Source organism: Oncorhynchus kisutch, linkage group LG30 (assembly GCF_002021735.2).
Source record: "Oncorhynchus kisutch isolate 150728-3 linkage group LG30, Okis_V2, whole genome shotgun sequence".
Taxonomy (NCBI): Eukaryota; Metazoa; Chordata; class Actinopteri; order Salmoniformes; family Salmonidae; genus Oncorhynchus; species Oncorhynchus kisutch.
In genome coordinates, this window is record NC_034203.2 from 43,852,721 (window position 1) to 43,872,720 (window position 20,000).

Here is a 20,000-nt window from a genome sequence, read left to right on the forward strand (position 1 = left end):
TTCCAATGACAGAGGAAAAACGAACATGCAAAACACAAGGGCGCATGAAACAACCCATCCAAAAAACAGGACTAAAACTGTCCGGAAAAATAGAGATCACAATAATCAACCAACACCAATAAAACAGAGAACAAGCCCGCACAATAACCAGTGGGCCTAGTGCCCTTAAATAGCCTACAAACAAAACTCAACTCAAAACAGGTGTAACCAATTAGACCCAACTAACAGAAACAAAAGGAAAGGGAATCGATGGCAGCTAGTAGGCCGGCGACGACGACTGCCGAGCGCCGCCCGAACAGCAAGAGGCATCATCTTCAGCGGGATTCGTGACACACACATACACAGGTAGACAGATGTATTCACTGTATGAGAGAGCATGTCTATGTGCTATGAAGCACATCACCTATAACACGGAACCCAAACCGGGTGTATAAATGTATTTTGTCCCCCCACACCAAACGCGATCACGACACGCAGGTTAAAATATCTTAACAAACTCTGAACTAATTATATTAATTTGGGGACAGGTCGAAAAGCATTAAACATGTATGGCAATTTAGTTCGCTAGCTTGCTGTTGCTAGCTAACTTGTCCTATTTAGCTAGCTTGCAGTTGCTAGCTAATTTGTCCTATTTAGCTAGCTTGCAGTTGCTAGCTAATTTGTCCTATTTAGCTAGCTTGCAGTTGCTAGCTAATTTGTCCTATTTAGCTAGCTTGCTGTTGCTAGCTAACTTGTCCTATTTAGCTAGCTTGCTGTTGCTAGCTAATTTTGTCCTATTTAGCTAGCTTGCACTTGCTAGCTAATTTGCCCTGGGATATAAACATTGAGTTATTATTTCACCTGAAATGCACAAGGTCCTCTACTCCGACAATTAATCCACACATAAAACAGTAAACCAAATCGTTTCATCTCTCCTCCTTCCAGGCTTTTTCTTCTCTGGGCTTTATATTGCGATTGGCAACTGTCATAAATTAGGTGCATTACCGCCACCGACCTCGTTCGTCTTTCAGTCACCCACGTGGGTATAACCAATGAGGAGATGTCACGTGGGTACCTGCTTCTATGAACCAATGAGGAGGTGGGAGAGGCAGGACTTGCAACTTGATCTGCTTCACAAATAGAACTGACTTCTATTTTAGTCCTTGGCAACGCGGATGCTGGTTGGCTCGCACGAGCAGTGTTAGTGCAATGGTCGCGGATGCTGGTTGGCTCGCACGAGCAGTGTTAGTGCAATGGTTGAATAATGTAGTGGTCAGGGTATAACTATTTTCTTAATGTATCTGTATTTTGAATGCTACTTGAAGGGAAACCACATTGGTAAACTCCTATGGGTTTCATTCTTTAGTCAACATGGTAATTATCATGCCAAAGGGAGCACTGTGCCGGGTCGTTTATTGGACTGGTATTGTGATGGCCGTCAATGTGGCAACAGCTAAACAGCTGATGTGTATCAAACAGGATCAACCTCATCTTTCTCTCATATGTCTTCGTTTCTAACTGTGTGCTAACAAGCTAGCGCCTCTTAGCTTTTTCAGCGAGAGTCTTTCAGCCCTGTGTCCCTTTCTATTCTGTGTGAGGCTTGATTAGATTGGACAGAGGTCACTTGAAATGTAGCATCTATTCCTGTCCGCTCTTCCTCTCTCTGTCTGTCTCTCTTCTTCCTCTCTCTATCCATCTCTCTTCTTCATCTCTCTTCTTCATCTCTCTTCTTCATCTCTCTATCCATCTCTCTATCCATCTCTCTATCCATCATCTCTCTTCTTCATCTCTCTTCTTCATCTCTCTATCCATCTCTCTATCCATCTCTCTATCCATCATCTCTCTTCTTCATCTTTCTTCTTCATCTCTCTCTATCCATCTCTCTATCCATCTCTCATCTCTCTTCTTCATCTCTCTATCCATCTCTCTTCTCCATCTCTCTATCCATCTCTCTATCCATCTCTCTATCCATCTCTCTATCCATCTCTCTTCTTCATCTCTCTTCTTCATCTCTCTATCCATCTCTCTTCTTCATCTCTCTTCTTCATCTCTCTATCCATTTCTCTTCTTCATCTCTCTATCCATCTCTCTATCCATCTCTCTATCCATCTCTCTTCTTCATCTCTCTTCTTCATCTCTCTTCTTCATCTCTCTATCCATCTCTCTTCTTCATCTCTCTATCCATCTCTCTTCTTCATCTCTCTATCCATCTCTCTTCTTCATCTCTCGATCCATCTCTCTATCCATCTCTCTATCATCTCTCTTCTTCATCTCTCTATCCATCTCTCTTCTTCATCTCTCTTCTTCATCTCTCTTATCCATCTCTCTTCTTCATCTCTCTATCCATCTCTCTATCCATCTCTCTTCTTCATCTCTCTATCCATCTCTCTTCTTCATCTCTCTATCCATCTCTCTATCCATTTCTCTTCTTCATCTCTCTATCCATCTCTCTTCTTCATCTCTCTATCTATTCCTGTATAGTTCCTTCTGTTCTCTATCCACCTCTCTCCATTCCTCTCTCTTCTTCTTCTCTCTATCCATTTCTCTTCTTCATCTCTCTAACTATCCCTGTATAGTTCCTTCTGTTCTCTAACCACCTCTTCGTTCACAGGGCTCCAGTGGCTTCCCTGGATTCCTTGGCTCCAACGGAGAGAAAGGAGGAAGGGTGAGGCTCTTTAGATCATTCCATGTCTCTTAACATGTCTCTTAACATGTCTCGTAACATGTCTCTTCACCCTCTTTTATGTATTTATTGATCCGTTATTTTACCAGGTAAGTTGACGTTCTCAGTCAGCACGTTCTCATTTGACCTGGGGAATAGTTACAGGGGAGAGGAGGGGGATGAATGAGCCAATTGCAAACTGGGGATTATTAGGTGACCGTGATGGTTTGAGGACCAGATTTGGAATTTATCCAGGACACCTCTATGACACCAGTCTGAAATACTCTTGTGGAACTACATTCCTTAACCTCCAAGTAGGATTAAGAAGGACTACTGCCAAAGTAAAGTAGGACAAGTAGATTCAAGAAGGACTACTGCCAAAGTAAAGTACGACAAGTAGATTCAAGAAGAACTACTGCCAAAGTAAAGTACCACAGGTAGAATCAAGAAGACCTGTTGCCAAAGTAAATTAGGACCAGTAGCGTCAAGAAGAACTACTGCCAAAGTAAAGTAGGACAAGTAGCGTCAAGAAGAACTACTGCCAAAGTAAAGTAGGACAAGTAGATTCAAGAAGGACTACTGCCAAAGTAAAGTACGACAAGTAGCGTCAAGAAGAACTACTGCCAAAGTAAAGTAGGACAAGTAGCGTCAAGAAGAACTACTGCCAAAGTAAAGTAGGACAAGTAGATTCAAGAAGAACTACTGCCAAAGTAAAGTACGACAAGTAGCGTCAAGAAGAACTACTGCCAAAGTAAAGTAGGACAAGTAGCGTCAAGAAGAACTACTGCCAAAGTAAAGTAGGACAAGTAGATTCAAGAAGAACTACTGCCAAAGTAAAGTAGAACAAGTCAATTCAAGAACTACTGCCAAAGTAAATAATCAAGTCAGTACAACTCAATAGTAGGGGAAGTGGAGTGGAACATCGAAGTCTAGCACTGCCCAGCAGGAGTCCAGTGAAGAGAGGATGAGAGGAGGGAGGGAGAGAGGAGGAGAGGGGAGAAGAAGGGGGGGGGTAAGAAGGGGGAGAGGGAATTGGTAAAAGAGGCTAATTTCCTCTCAAACAGACAGGTGAGGAGTGAGAAGTAGACAGACACTTAGTCTACATCCCAAATGGTACCTTGTTCCCTATTTAGTGCACTACTTTACACCAGGGATCTATGGGGACCTAGTGCACTAAATAGGGAATAGAGTGCCATTTGGGACATTAACCCTAGACACATCAGGAGCCGATATGCCAGAGCTGACAGGCAGGTCACGCTGTCAACTCTAAGTAACTCTGGGTTATGTGGGTCTATGTCAATTTTCAGATTTATTTCTCTAAAAGATGTTGCAGATTGTTTTATCTCGTTCGTCCACAGAGCAGTCTGTCTGTCTGAGGGAGCTATAGTGTGTTTGAATGATCTTAAATTTGTGTGTATAGATTCATCTGTAATTACTGTTTACCTCATGTTTATCAGTCAATATATATAGTCAATGGATCCTTTCTATTTCTCTTATATCCAGTTTGATTGTTTGTTTGAGACCCCCCCCCCCCCCCCCCCCCCCCCCAGGTCTCACGAATAAAGATGTTTGTGTGGTTGTTTTTCAGGGTATCGCTGGTAAATCTGGACCCAGAGGACAACGTGGCCCAACGGTAAGAACCTGGAAACTCATCAGTCGGTCCGCAGTCTATTCTCTCTCTTCTAACACAACACCATCTCTGAGTTGCTATGACGATGATTGGTCATCTCTGTGTTCCTGTAATCTAGGGTCCCCGTGGTGGAAGAGGTGCCAGAGGACCAACTGGAAAACCAGGTGCTAAGGTCAGTTTAGAAGATAAGTGTCACCTAACCAGGACGATGACCCATCCAGAAACATCTTCTAGCCACATTTGGTTCTATGAATACATGGCAAATTACATCAAGTGCAGCGCAGATGTTTGAAAGTTTTTAACATGATTTGACCCGGGCCTACTTTACAATATTATAATAATAATAATAATAATAATAATAACTTTATTTGTGTAGCGCTTTTCAATACTAATAAGGAAGTGAATCACATCATAAAATAATACAATTAAATAAATGTACTAACAAAGAAAGAAAAACAATAAGAAGGAGAAATAAAAAGAGAGATATTTAACATCTTACATTAAAAACCATCTTTCTAAAAGTATATCATCAGCAGGGATTTAAAAAGAGGCACTGGGTCTGCAAGCCTGATCTCTGGCAGACCATTCCACAGTCTAGTGGCTCTAATGGAAAATGCCCGGTCTCCTTTAGTTTTCAACCTAGACTCTGGAATGGTCATCTCTAGCTACGCTAGCTTGGTCACTGGTTCTGATTTGTACATAGAGCTGTGTGTCATCCGCATAGCAGCGAAACGGAATGCTATGATTGTGGATGATGTCACCAAGAGGAAGGATATACAGGGGGGGATGGGCCCCAGAACTGAGCCCAATAGTGAAGAAAAAAAAGTGTTTGGGGTGATACAGAACCACCCGTGCTCGCTGAGGAACATCTGCCACAAAGATATGACCTGAAGCAGTCAAGGACAATGCCGAAGATTCTAACCCATCTCTCCAGCCTATATCTGACTGTGTTTGTCTGCTCCACAGGGAACATCAGGCAACGACGGACCTCCCGGTGGACCAGGAGAGAGAGTGAGTACTAAATATATGTATTCTGTTCTATTGCAAATAATCTGCAGAGATGTTTTAGTTGGAGGCCATTGGGAGGAGGTTGAGGATTAAGATTGGTTTTAGTTTGGAGGCCATTGGGAGGAGGTGTAAGGATAAAGGATGGTTTTAGTTTGGAGGCCATTGGGAGGAGGTTGAGGATAACGGATGGTTTTAGTTTGGAGGCCATTGGGAGGAGGTTGAGGATAACGGATGGTTTTAGTTTGGAGGCCATTGGGAGGAGGTTGAGGATAAAGGATGGTTTTAGTTTGGAGGCCATTGGGAGGAGGTTGAGGATAAAGGATGGTTTTAGTTTGGAGGCCATTGGGAGGAGGTTGAGGATAAAGGATGATTTTAATTCGGAGGCCATTGGGAGGAGGTGTGAGGATAAAGGATGGTTTTAGTTTGGAGGCCATTGGGAGGAGGTTGAGGATAAAGTCTGGTTTTAGTTTAATAGGCCATTGGGAGGAGGTTGAGGATTAAGAATGTTCATTTTTTCTTCTTTTATCACAGGGACCTCAAGGACCCCAGGGGCCAGTCGGCTTCCCAGGACCTAAGGGCCCAAACGTAAGTACCCTTCCCAGGACCTAAGGGCCCTAACCTAAGTACCCTTCTCAGGACCTAAGGGCCCTAACCTAAGTACCCTTCCCAGAACCTAAGGGCCATAACCTATGTACCCTTCCCAGAACCTAAGGGCCCTAACCTATGTACCCTTCCCAGAACCTAAGGTCCCTAACCTATGTACCCTTCCCAGAACCTAAGGGCCCTAACCTATGTACCCTTCCCAGAACCTAAGGGCCCTAACCTATGTACCCTCCCCAGAACCTAAGGGCCCTAACCTATGTACCCTTCCCAGAACCTAAGGGCCCTAACCTATGTACCCTTCCCAGAACCTAAGGGCCCTAACCTATGTACCCTTTCCAGGACCTATGGGCCCTTACCTCTCCTTTAAAATAGCTGATGGTACTACAGTATGTATTACAGTGTCATTCTACTTCAGCAATGTGGTACCTATTAACTTAACCTGTCCATCTCATCTCCCTCAGGGGCCCCCTGGTAAAGACGGAATGCCTGGTCACCCTGGGCAGAGAGGAGAGACAGGTTTCCAGGGAAAGACTGGCCCACCTGGGCCTGGAGGGGTTGTAGGACCTCAGGTAGGCCCACACACTACACACTACACACTATATACTATGCACTACACAATACACACTACACACTAAACATGTTTATTAGGACACTAGGGAAATTAACCTGTAATCATTCACACACTAAATGATGTGAAACATTTACTTGAAAACCTTTGAATTACTAGGTTACTGTCATTTAATAAGCATAAACATGCGACACAGTATGTAAATCTGGTGTTGTGTCTGTCTGACAGGGACCAACGGGAGAGACCGGCGGCATCGGAGAGAGAGGACACCCTGGTTCCCCTGGACCCCCCGGAGAGCAAGGTTTACCTGGAGCTGCTGGGAAAGAAGGAGGAAAGGTAAACAAACTCCCCTATGACTCGACAATGGTCTCACCCGGCCAGAGCATTTTATGAAGAAAATGGGGGGGTGGGGTTGAAAACACAATCACAACTGGGCTTTGTCTATTGAAATGCCAGAATAGGAACAATGAACAACAACACTTACTCTTGTCATGGAAAACCCAATGGCACATATCTAACAATGTACGCTAATTTCCCAAAATCTTGAGAATAGATTTCATGAAAATAGCAACAGGTTATTTTCCAAGATGCTCTTTTAAAATATGCTCATTGAAGATGATGACGATTAGATTTGACATTCAGATTGCCAATATGGAGTAGGTGGAGTAGGTGGAGTAGGTGAAACAGAATCTTAGGATGTTCTGAGTGCAGAGTAAGAGAGAAATGACATGTTCAATTCTACAACCACCTAAAAAGGAAGTGATTCCCAAACCTTCCATAACAAAGCCATCACCTACAGAGAGATCAACCTGGAGAAGAGTCCCTTAAGCAAGCTGGTCCTGGGGCTCAGTTCACAAACACAAACACACCCCACAGAGCCCCAGGACAGCAACACAATTAGACCCAACCAAATCATGAGAATAGAAAAGAGAATTACTTGACACATTGGAAAGAATGAACAAAAAACAGAGCAATCTAGAATGCTATTTGGCCCTAAACAGAGAGTACACAGTGGCGGAATAACTGACCACTGTGACTGACCCAAACTTAAGGAAAGCTTTGACTATGTACAGACTCAGTGAGCATAGCCTTGCTATTGAGAAAGGCCGCCGTAGATAGACCTAGCGCTCAGGAGAAAACAGGCTATGTGCTCACTGCCCACAAAATGAGGTGGAAACTGAGCTGCACTTCCTAACCTCCTGCCCAATGTATGACCATATTAGAGAGACATATTTCCCTCAGATTACACAGACACAAATATAATTCTAAAAACAAACCTAATTTTGGTTAACTCCAATATCTACTGGGTGAAATACCACAGTGTGCCATTACAGCAGCAACATGTGTGACCTGTTGCCACAAGAAAAGGGCAACCAGTGAATAACAAACACCATTATGGTCCAGGAATAGAACAGAGATAGACTGGGGTGGTCCAGGAATAGACTGGGGTGGTTCAGGAATAGACTGGGGTGGTCCAGGAATAGAACAGATATAGACTGGGGTGGTCCAGGAATAGACTGGGGTGGTCCAGGAATAGAACAGAGATAGACAGGCTATGTCTGTCATGATATACCCTATCTCATGTAGTCTTCCTCTCTCTCTCCTCCAGGGTGACCCAGGTCCAATGGGTACGTCTGGGAAGGTTGGCCCAGCCGGGCTCAGGGGCTTCGCTGGACAGAGAGGTCTTCCTGGGGCTAATGTAAGGAACTGTTCCCCTTGCATCTACACAGCAATCTCCATGGAAACACCACGTTATCAACACATATACTTTATATAGAGACTGTTATCAACACATATACTTTATATAGAGACTGTTATCAGGACATATACTGTATAGAGACTGTTATCAGGACATATACTGTATATAGAGACTGTTATCAGGACATTTACTGTATATAGAGACTGTTATCAGGACATATACTGTATAGAGACTGTTATCAGGACATATACTGTATATAGAGACTGTTATCAGGACATTTACTGTATATAGAGACTGTTATCAGGACATATACTGTATAGAGACTGTTATCAGGACATATACTGTATATAGAGACTGTTATCAGGACATTTACTGTATATAGAGACTGTTATCAGGACATATACTGTATATAGAGACTGTTATCAACACATTTACTGTATATAGAGACTGTTATCAGGACATATACAGTATATAGAGACTGGTATCAGGTCCCATATTACTACCAGCTGTTTGTGGTACTGGTACCTCCCTAGATATATACCAGCTGATCGTGGTACTGGTACCTCCCTAGATATATACCAGCTGATTGTGGTACTGGAACCTCCCTAGATATATACCAGCTGATCGTGGTACTGGTACCTCCCTAGATATATACCAGCTGATCGTGGTACTGGTACCTCCCTAGATATATACCAGCTGATCGTGGTACTGGTACCTCCCTAGATATATACCAGCTGATCGTGGTACTGGTACCTCCCTAGATATATACCAGCTGATCGTGGTACTGGTACCTCCCTAGATATATACCAGCTGATTGTGGTACTAGTACCTCCCTAGATATATACCAGCTGATCGTGGTACTGGTACCTCCCTAGATATATACCAGCTGTTAAGGTCATCTCTGGGTTAGAGGATAATAGTTCTAATGGACTTACTAATAGGTTTGCCATATTTAAACAATCAGAGTTGATAGACACGTTCTCTCAATATGCAGTATGCAACATATTTGTGTAGTCACACATGTTGCATCCATACTTGATCCTTTAATAGACAGGGTCGGAGAGACCTATTACCTAGGCTGAACACACACACACACACACACACACACACACACACACACTCACACACACACACACACACACACACACGCTCATACTCCTCTCCTCCCGGTCTTTTAGTGAGAGCCACACGAGCGATTTATGGGTCAATAAATAACTTTCAGTGCTGTTGTGGTACTTCCAGGGTTCTAATACACAGTGGTAGACCGTGGCAGGGGAGAGATGAGAGCACACACATACACACAACTACACACACACAACTACACTCACACACACACACACACACACACCCACACACACACACACATACACACCCACACACACACACACACACACACACACACACACACACACACGCTCCACCGCCCTCTGGCTCTGTCTGTCTTGGCTGAGGCTCAGTGTGTAAATGTAAATGGCCAATTAGACCAAAAGCCAAAAGCCTTGCCAGCCTCTGGCCAGCAGCAGCACGAATCAGATGGTACCTCTACCACTAGTACTGCTGGTGACACCACCATGACGGCTAGGAGTTACGACCATGTGGCTGGAACCAGGAGTTACGACCGTGTGGCTGGGACCAGGAGTTACGACCGTGTGGCTGGGACCAGGAGTTACGACCGTGTGGCTGGGACCCGGAGTTACGACCGTGTGGCTGGGACTACGACCGTATGGCTGGGACTAGGAGTTTCGACAGTGTGGCTGGGACCAGGAGTTACGACCATGTGGCTGGGACCAGGAGTTACGACCATGTGGCTGGGACCCGGAGTTACGACCGTGTGGCTGGGACTACGACCGTGTGGCTGGGACTAGGAGTTTCGACAGTGTGGCTGGGACCAGGAGTTACGACCGTGTGGCTGGGACCAGGAGTTACGACCGTGTGGTTGGAACCAGGAGTTACGACCATGTGGCTGGGACCAGGAGTTACGACAGTGTGGCTGGGACCAGGAGTTACGACCGTGTGGCTGGGACTAGGAGTTACGACCGTGTGGCTGGGACCCGGAGTTACGACCGTGTGGCTGGGACTACGACCGTATGGCTGGGACTAGGAGTTTCGACAGTGTGGCTGGGACCAGGAGTTACGACCATGTGGCTGGGACCAGGAGTTACGACCGTGTGGCTGGGACCCGGAGTTACGACCGTGTGGCTGGGACTACGACCGTGTGGCTGGGACTAGGAGTTTCGACAGTGTGGCTGGGACCAGGAGTTACGACAGTGTGGCTGGGACTAGGAGTTTCGACAGTGTGGCTGGGACCAGGAGTTACGACAGTGTGGTTGGGACCCGGAGTTACGACCGTGTGGCTGGGACCCGGAGTTATGACCGTGTGGCTGGGACCCGGAGTTACGACCGTGTGGCTGGGACCCGGAGTTACGACCGTGTGGCTGGGACCCGGAGTTACGACCGTGTGGCTGGGACCAGGAGTTACGACCGTGTGGCTGGGACCAGGAGTTACGACCGTGTGGCTGGGACTAGGAGTTACGACCGTGTGGCTGGGACCAGGAGTTACGACCATGTGGCTGGGATTAGGAGTTACGACCATGTGGCTGGGACCCGGAGTTACGACTGTGTTTTATCTAATAGTGGATGGTTTTGGCGGGCCTCGATGTCCTTGCTCACACATACTCTCTCTCTCTCTCGTTCTCTTTCTATCTCTCTCTCACACACACAAACACACACACACACACACCTACTCAGCCACACTCTCTCTTTCATACACACAGATATGTACACACACAGTCTAACCCTCCTCTCCTCTCTCTTTTCTCTTGTTCTCTCCATCCAGGGTCCAGCTGGTTTGAAGGGAGGCGAAGGACCACAGGGTGCCCAAGGCCCCATCGTAAGTATTGCGTTACCATGGTTATCCCGTCACTCCCACCACCGTATTGAGAAAATTATTTTAGAGACTCTGAGCAACACATGGTAATGAGGTCTGTTTATAGCCTGGTAGGCAGGACAGGTGGTTGGTCCATAATGAGGTCTGATTATAGCCTGGTAGTCTGGTAGGCAGAGCAGGTGATTGGTCCATAATGAGGTGTGATTATAGCCTGGTAGGCAGAGCAGGTGGTTAGTCCATAATGAGGTCTGATTATAGCCTGGTAGCCTGGTAGGCAGAGCAGGTGGATGGTCCATAATGGGTTCGGATTATAGCCTGGTAGGCAGGACAGGTGGTTGGTCCATAATGAGGTCTGATTATAGCCTGGTAGTCTGGTAGGCAGAGCAGGTGGTTGGTCCATAATGAGGTCTGATTATAGCCGGGTAGTCTGGTAGACAGAGCAAGTGATTGGTCCATAATGAGGTCTGATTATAGCCTGGTAGTCTGGTAGGCAGAGCAGGTGGTTGGTCCATAATGAGGTCTGATTATAGCCTGGTAGTCTGGTAGGCAGAGCAGGTGGTTGGTCCATAATGAGGTCTGATTATAGCCTGGTAGTCTGGTAGGCAGAGCAGGTGGTTGGTCCATAATGAGGTCTGATTACAGCCTGGTAGGCAGGGCAGGTGGTTGGTCCATAATGAGGTCTGATTATAGCCTGGTAGGCAGAGCAGGTGGTTGGTCCATAATGAGGTCTGATTATAGCCAAGGTAGTCTGGTACGCAGAGCAGGTGGTTGGTCCATAATGAGGTCTGATTATAGCCTGGTAGCTTGTTATTTCGTTCATTTTACTCCCTATTCAATGATACTGAACACCGTGTTTGGAAATCTGTTTTAATGTGTTTTATCAAGATTGGATGTTGGGGTGTTTTGTTATTTCACTGCCTAACTTCACTCTCTTGTATGGTGCACTAGTTTGTGTGTGTCAGCTAGAAGCAGCAGGATACAAACTTCTCCGTAACTGAGTGGGCTGGTTTCTCTTTGAGCCCTCAATGATGTCTGCTCTACCACAGCGACTCCCCAAAGATGCATGATGGGAATGTGAATGTGAGAATGTTAAATCTCCTACAGTTGGAGGGAATTGAATCTCTTAGAGGTATGCATGACAGACAGGCGGCTTTGAACTGTCTGACATTTAGTCAGAGCGATAAACACTGTCTCTCTATAATTGGTTAAAAGCGACAGACCACTGTTAGAGAGATGGTAGATTAGGCCAGAGGAGAAGAGAGAAGAGAATGAGAGGAGAGGAGAGGAGAGGAGAGGAGAGGAGAGGAGAGGAGAGGAGAGGAGAGGAGAGGAGAGGAGAGGAGAGGAGAGGAGATGCACAGCATGCATAATGGAACCAGGAGGGTTTGACAACAAATGAGAGTGTTCCGTGTCATTGGAAGCATTCTCATGTTCTAGAGTTCCAACGTGAGAATGGACGGCATACATAATGGAGGTTCTGAACAAAGGAAAGGGTTCTGATTCTGGTGGTTCTAAATGGTGGAAGATTCTGTCTGACAGGAAAGACTCCGTGCTGGGTAATGGCTGGAAGCCGTTGAAAAGACTGTTTTCTTTATCGGCTTGATGTCAGAGAAACTCCCCTTCAAAGAAATTGTATGACTCTGAAAAGTTTCCTACGCAAACACACACACACACACACACACACACACACACACACACACACACACACACAAACACACACACACACACACACACACACACACACACACACACACACACACACACACACACACACACACACATACATACACACACACACACACACACACACACACACACACACACAGCAGTCATTTGATATTTTCTTTCATCAATTTCTTGCCAGGGGTCAGAGTTCAGTTTAGTCAGAGAGTTTGTGTGTGTGTGTGTGTGTCAGAGGAGATCTCTGCCATGAAACAGACTGGCCCTCAGGGTAGCAGGTGGCTGCTCAGATGTGTCCCTGAATCAACGTGTGTGTGTGTACAGTGTATGTATGTCTGTGTGTGTACATTTTGTGTGTGTGTGTGTACAGAATGTTTGCGTGTGTGTGTTTGCGTAGGAAACTTTTCAGAGTCATACAATTTATTTGAAGGGGAGTTTCTCTGACATCATGGCGATAAAGAAAACAGTCTTTTCAACAGCTTCCAGCCATTACCCAGCACGGAGTCTTTCCTGTCAGAGGTCTCTCTGTTAACCCTGTCTGAGTGGCCAGTGTGAATACAGCCCTGAGGTCTCTCTGTTAACCCTGTCTGAGTGGCCAGTGTGAATACAGCCCTGAGGTCTCTCTGTTAACCCTGTCTGAGTGGCCAGTGTGAATACAGCCCTGAGGTCTCTCTGTTGACCCTGTCTGAGTGGCCAGTGTGAATACAGCCCTGAGGTCTCTCTGTTGACCCTGTCTGAGTGGCCAGTGTGAATACAGCCCTGAGGTCTCTCTGTTAACCCTGTCTGAGTGGCCAGTGTGAATACAGCCCTGAGGTCTCTCTGTTGACCCTGTCTGAGTGGCCAGTGTGAATACAGCCCTGAGGTCTCTCTGTTGACCCTGTCTGAGTGGCCTGTGTGAATACAGCCCTGAGGTCTCTCTGTTGACCCTGAGTGGCCAGTGTGAATACAGCCCTGAGGTCTCTCTGTTGACCCTGTCTGAGTGGCCAGTGTGAATACAGCCCTGAGGTCTCTCTGTTAACCCTGTCTGAGTGGCCAGTGTGAATACAGCCCTGAGGTCTCTCTGTTGACCCTGTCTGAGTGGCCAGTGTGAATACAGCCCTGAGGTCTCTCTGTTAACCCTGTCTGAGTGGCCAGTGTGAATACAGCCCTGAGGTCTCTCTGTTGACCCTGTCTGAGTGGCCAGTGTGAATACAGCCCTGAGGTCTCTCTGTTGACCCTGTCTGAGTGGCCTGTGTGAATACAGCCCTGAGGTCTCTCTGTTGACCCTGACTGGCCAGTGTGAATACAGCCCTGAGGTCTCTCTGTTAACCCTGTCTGAGTGGCCAGTGTGAATACAGCCCTGAGGTCTCTCTGTTGACCCTGTCTGAGTGGCCAGTGTGAATACAGCCCTGAGGTCTCTCTGTTGACCCTGTCTGAGTGGCCAGTGTGAATACAGCCCTGAGGTCTCTCTGTTGACCCTGTCTGAGTGGCCTGTGTGAATACAGCCCTGAGGTCTCTCTGTTAACCCTGTCTGAGTGGCCAGTGTGAATACAGCCCTGAGGTCTCTCTGTTGACCCTGTCTGAGTGGCCTGTGTGAATACAGCCCTGAGGTCTCTCTGTTAACCCTGTCTGAGTGGCCAGTGTGAATACAGCCCTGAGGTCTCTCTGTTAACCCTGAGTGGCCACACTAACATACTACTTAGAATACATGCCCAATACATTACTCCGTTCTAGGTAATATACTGTAGTAGCTATTCCTACTAAATAACTAATATTCCTAAACACTGACTATGCTGATAGCTACTGCAGGGTTCTGGTGGCCCACAGGCCGAATTTGGCCCAAGGGTGGTTTTATTTGGCACGCAAGCTTTCAAAAATATATATTTAAAAAATATATATTGTTGGAAATAAAAAACTGGAAAAACACCAGGAAATCATCTCCAAGTGATTTGTATTTAAGAAATCTGTTCCCAGGTATTCCCACGCAAAATATGAGAGACATATGTTCACGTACAATTTTTTTATTTTTTATTTTTTACCTTTATTTTACTAGGCAAGTCAGTTAAGAACAAATTCTTATTTTCAACGACGGCCTAGGAACAGTGGGTTAACTGGTCTAGGAACAGTGGGTTAACTGGTCTAGGAACAGTGGGTTAACTGGTCTAGGAACAGTGGAACAGTGGGTTAACTGGTCTAGGAACAGTGGGTTAACTGTTCTAGGAACAGTGGAACAGTGGAACAGTGGGTTAACTGGTCTAGGAACAGTGGAACAGTGGGTTAACTGGTCTAGGAACAGTGGGGTTAACTGGTCTAGGAACAGTGGGGTTAACTGGTCTAGGAACAGTGGGTTAACTGGTCTAGGAACAGTGGGTTAACTGGTCTAGGAACAGTGGGTTAACTGGTCTAGGAACAGTGGGTTAACTGGTCTAGGAACAGTGGGTTAACTGGTCTAGGAACAGTGGGTTAACTGGTCTAGGAACAGCGGGTTAACTGGTCTAGGAACAGTGGGTTAACTGGTCTAGGAACAGTGGGTTAACTGGTCTAGGAACAGTGGGTTAACTGGTCTAGGAACAGTGGGTTAACTGGTCTAGGAACAGTGGGTTAACTGGTCTAGGAACAGTGGGTTAACTGGTCTAGGAACAGTGGAACAGTGGGTTAACTGGTCTAGGAACAGTGGGTTAACTGTTCTAGGAACAGTGGAACAGTGGGTTAACTGTTCTAGGAACAGTGGGTTAACTGGTCTAGGAACAGTGGAACAGTGGGTTAACTGGTCTAGGAACAGTGGGGTTAACTGGTCTAGGAACAGTGGGGTTAACTGGTCTAGGAACAGTGGGTTAACTGGTCTAGGAACAGTGTGTTAACTGGTCTAGGAACAGTGGGTTAACTGGTCTAGGAACAGTGGGTTAACTGTTCTAGGAACAGTGGAACAGTGGAACAGTGGGTTAACTGGTCTAGGAACAGTGGAACAGTGGGTTAACTGGTCTAGGAACAGTGGGGTTAACTGGTCTAGGAACAGTGGGGTTAACTGGTCTAGGAACAGTGGGTTAACTGGTCTAGGAACAGTGGGTTAACTGGTCTAGGAACAGTGGGTTAACTGGTCTAGGAACAGTGGGTTAACTGGTCTAGGAACAGTGGGTTAACTGGTCTAGGAACAGTGGGGTTAACTGGTCTAGGAACAGTGGGTTAACTGGTCTAGGAACAGTGGGTTAACTGGTCTAGGAACAGTGGGGTTAACTGGTCTAGGAACAGTGGGGTTAACTGGTCTAGGAACAGTGGGTTAACTGGTCTAGGAACAGTGGGTTAACTGGTCTAGGAACAGTGGAACAGTGGGTTAACTGGTCTAGGAACAGTGGAACAGTGGGTTAACTGGTCTAGGAACAGTGGAACAGTGGGTTAACTGGTCTAGGAACAGTGGGTTAACTGGTCTAGGAACAGTGGAACAGTGGGTTAACTGGTCTAGGAACAGTGGGTTAACTGGTCTAGGAACAGTGGAACAGTGGGTTAACTGGTCTAGGAACAGTGGAACAGTGGGTTAACTGGTCTAGGAACAGTGGGTTAACTGGTCTAGGAACAGTGGGGTTAACTGGTCTAGGAACAGTGGGGTTAACTGGTCTAGGAACAGTGGGTTAACTGGTCTAGGAACAGTGGGTTAACTGGTCTAGGAACAGTGGGTTAACTGGTCTAGGAACAGTGGGTTAACTGGTCTAGGAACAGTGGAACAGTGGGTTAACTGGTCTAGGAACAGTGGGTTAACTGGTCTAGGAACAGTGGAACAGTGGGTTAACTGGTCTAGGAACAGTGGAACAGTGGGTTAACTGGTCTAGGAACAGTGGGTTAACTGGTCCTGACCTATGGGCCGTTCTGACGTAAGAATGTAAGAAAGGTTTGAAATGATTCTGTTTTGGCGAACATTATATCTGTTTGGGCTTCTTGCCGTCAATTCACAATTATTTGTAATTATGTTCAGGCCCCCCGACCATCCGCTCAAGAAGAAAATTGTCCCGCAGCTGAATATAGTTGAGGGATCCCTAAGCTACTGTATTGAGGGAAAATGTACTTACTATGACTGTGATACTGTATGTGGTTTTCCCACCTTCTATTGATGAATTCACTAACTCTAGATAAGAGAGTCAGCTAAATGAATCACTACTGTAAGTGGATCTGGATAAGAGAGTCAGCTAAATGAATCACTACTGTAAGTGGATCTGGATAAGAGAGTCAGCTAAATGAATCACTACTGTAAGTGGATCTGGATAAGAGAGTCAGCTAAATGAATCACTACTGTAAGTGGATCTGGATAAGAGAGTCTGCTAAATGAATCACTACTGTAGTGGATCTGGATAAGAGAGTCAGCTAAATGAATCACTACTGTAAGTGGTTCTGGATAAGAGAGTCTGCTAAATGATTCACTACTGTAGTGGCTCTGGATAAGAGAGTCTGCTAAATGAATCACTACTGTAGTGGATCTGGATAAGAGAGTCTGCTAAATGACTCACTACTGTAGTGGATCTGGATAAGAGAGTCTGCTAAATGACTCACTACTGTAGTGGATCTGGATAAGAGAGTCTGCTAAATGAATCACTACTGTAGTCGCTCTGGATAAGAGAGTCTGCTAAATGAATCACTACTGTAGTGGATCTGGATAAGAGAGTCAGCTAAATGAATCACTACTGTAAGTGGTTCTGGATAAGAGAGTCAGCTAAATGAATCACTACTGTAAGTGGATCTGGATAAGAGAGTCTTCTAAATGAATCACTACTGTAGTGGATCTGGATAAGAGAGTCTGCTAAATGACTCACTACTGTAGTGGATCTGGATAAGAGAGTCTGCTAAATGACTCACTACTGTAATGGATCTGGATAAGAGAGTCTGCTAAATGAATCACTACTGTAGTCGCTCTGGATAAGAGAGTCTGCTAAATGATTCACTACTGTAGTGGCTCTGGATAAGAGAGTCTGCTAAATGACTCACTACTGTAAGTGGCTCTGGATAAGAGAGTCTGCTAAATGACTCACTACTGTAAGTGGCTCTGGATAAGAGAGTCTGCTAAATGACTCACTACTGTAAGTGACTCTGGATAAGAGAGTCTACTAAAGGACTCACTACTGTAAGTGGCTCTGGATAAGAGAGTCTGATAAATGACTCACTACTGTAAGTGGCTCTGGATAAGAGAGTCAGCTAAATGACTCACTACTGTAAGTGGCTCTGGATAAGAGAGTCTGATAAATGACTCACTACTGTAAGTGGCTCTGGATAAGAGAGTCAGCTAAATGACTCACTACTGTAGTGGATTTTTTATTTATTTATTTATTTCACCTTTATTTCACCAGGTAGGCTAGTTGAGAACACCTTTATTTCACCAGGTAGGCTAGTTGAGAACACCTTTATTTAACCAGGTAGGCTAGTTGAGAACACCTTTATTTAACCAGGTAGGCTAGTTGAGAACACCTTTATTTAACCAGGTAGGCTAGTTGAGAACACCTTTATTTAACCAGGTAGGCTAGTTGAGAACAAGTTCTCATTTACAACTGCGACCTGGCCAAGATAAAGCATAGCAGTGTGAGCAGACAACACAGAGTTACACATGGAATAAACAATTAACAAGTCAATAACACAGTAGAAATAAAAGGGGAGTCTATATACATTGTGTGCAAAAGGCATGAGGAGGTAGGCGAATAATTACAATTTTGCAGATTAACACTGGAGTGAAGAATGATCAGATGGTCATGTACAGGTAGAGATATTGGTGTGCAAAAGAGCAGAAAAGTAAATAAATAAAAACAGTATGGGGATGAGGTAGGTAATAATGGGTGGCTATTTACCGATAGACTATGTACAGCTGCAGCGATCGGTTAGCTGCTCAGATAGCAGATGTTTGAAGTTGGTGAGGGAGATAAAAGTCTCCAACTTCAGCGATTTTTGCAATTCGTTCCAGTCACAGGCAGCAGAGAACTGGAACAAAAGGCGTCCAAATGAAGTGTTGGCTTTAGGGATGATCAGTGAGATACACCTGCTGGAGTGCGTGCTACGGGTGGGTGTTGCCATCGTGACCAGTGAACTGAGATAAGGCGGAGCTTTACCTAGCATGGACTTGTAGATGACCTGGAGCCAGTGGGTCTGGCGACGAATATGTAGCGAGGGCCAGCCGACTAGAGAATACAGGTCGAAGTGGTGGGTGGTATAAGGTGCTTTAGTAACAAAATGGATGGCACTGTGATAAACTGCATCCAGTTTGCTGAGTAGAGTGTTGGAAGCTATTTTGTAGATGACATCGCCGAAGTCGAGGATCGGTAGGATAGTCAGTTTTACTAGGGTAAGTTTGGCGGCGTGAGTGAAGGAGGCTTTGTTGCGGAATAGAAAGCCGACTCTAGATTTGATTTTAGATTGGAGATGTTTGATATGAGTCTGGAAGGAGAGTTTACAGTCTAGCCAGACACCTAGGTACTTATAGATGTCCACATATTCTAGGTCGGAACCATGCAGGGTGGTGATGCTAGTCAGGCGTGCGGGTGCAGGCAGTGAACGGTTGAAAAGCATGCATTTGGTTTTACTAGCGTTTAAGAGCAGTTGGAGGCCACGGAAGGAGTGTTGTATGGCATTGAAGCTCGATCTGAGTAAGAGAGTCTGCAAAATGAATCACTACTGTAGTGGATCTGGATAAGAGAGTCTACTAAATGACTCACTACTGTAGTGGATCTGGATAATAGAGTCTGCTAAATGACTCACTACTGTAGTGGCTCTGGATAAGAGAGTCTGCTAAATGAATCACTACTGTAGTGGATCTGGATAAGAGAGTCTGCTAAATTAATCACTACTATAAGTGGATCTGGATAAGAGAGTCTACTAATTTAATCACTACTATAAGTGGATCTGGATAAGAGAGTCTACTAAATTAATCACTACTGTAGTGGCTCTGGATAAGAGAGTCTACTAAATGAATCACTACTATAAGTGGATCTGGATAAGAGAGTCTACTAAATGAATCACTACTGTAGTGGCTCTGGATAAGAGAGTCTGCTAAATGACTCACTACTGTAAGTGGTTCTGGATAAGAGAGTCTACTAAATGAATCACTACTGTAGTGGCTCTGGATAAGAGAGTCTGCTAAATGACTCACTACTGTAAGTGGATCTGGATAAGAGAGTCTGCTAAATGACTCACTACTGTAGTGGCTCTGGATAAGAGAGTCTGCTAAATGACTCACTACTATAAGTGGATCTGGATAAGAGAGTCTACTAAATGAATCACTACTGTAGTGGCTCTGGATAAGAGAGTCTACTAAATGAATCACTACTGTAGTGGCTC

General features: G+C 45.4%; 1 protein-coding gene across 1 annotated transcript in view; it reads left to right on the forward strand.

Annotated features, from left to right (window-relative positions):
* The window catches only part of LOC109881550 (collagen alpha-1(XI) chain-like), a 203,276-nt gene that overhangs the window by 143,248 nt on the left and 40,028 nt on the right, over nucleotides 1-20,000 (forward strand). The window contains 9 exon segments of the mRNA XM_031809883.1: nucleotides 2,591-2,644; nucleotides 4,230-4,274; nucleotides 4,390-4,443; nucleotides 5,238-5,282; nucleotides 5,811-5,864; nucleotides 6,344-6,451; nucleotides 6,679-6,786; nucleotides 8,060-8,149; nucleotides 10,986-11,039. Of these exon segments, the coding sequence (XP_031665743.1) occupies nucleotides 2,591-2,644; nucleotides 4,230-4,274; nucleotides 4,390-4,443; nucleotides 5,238-5,282; nucleotides 5,811-5,864; nucleotides 6,344-6,451; nucleotides 6,679-6,786; nucleotides 8,060-8,149; nucleotides 10,986-11,039 (612 nt within the window).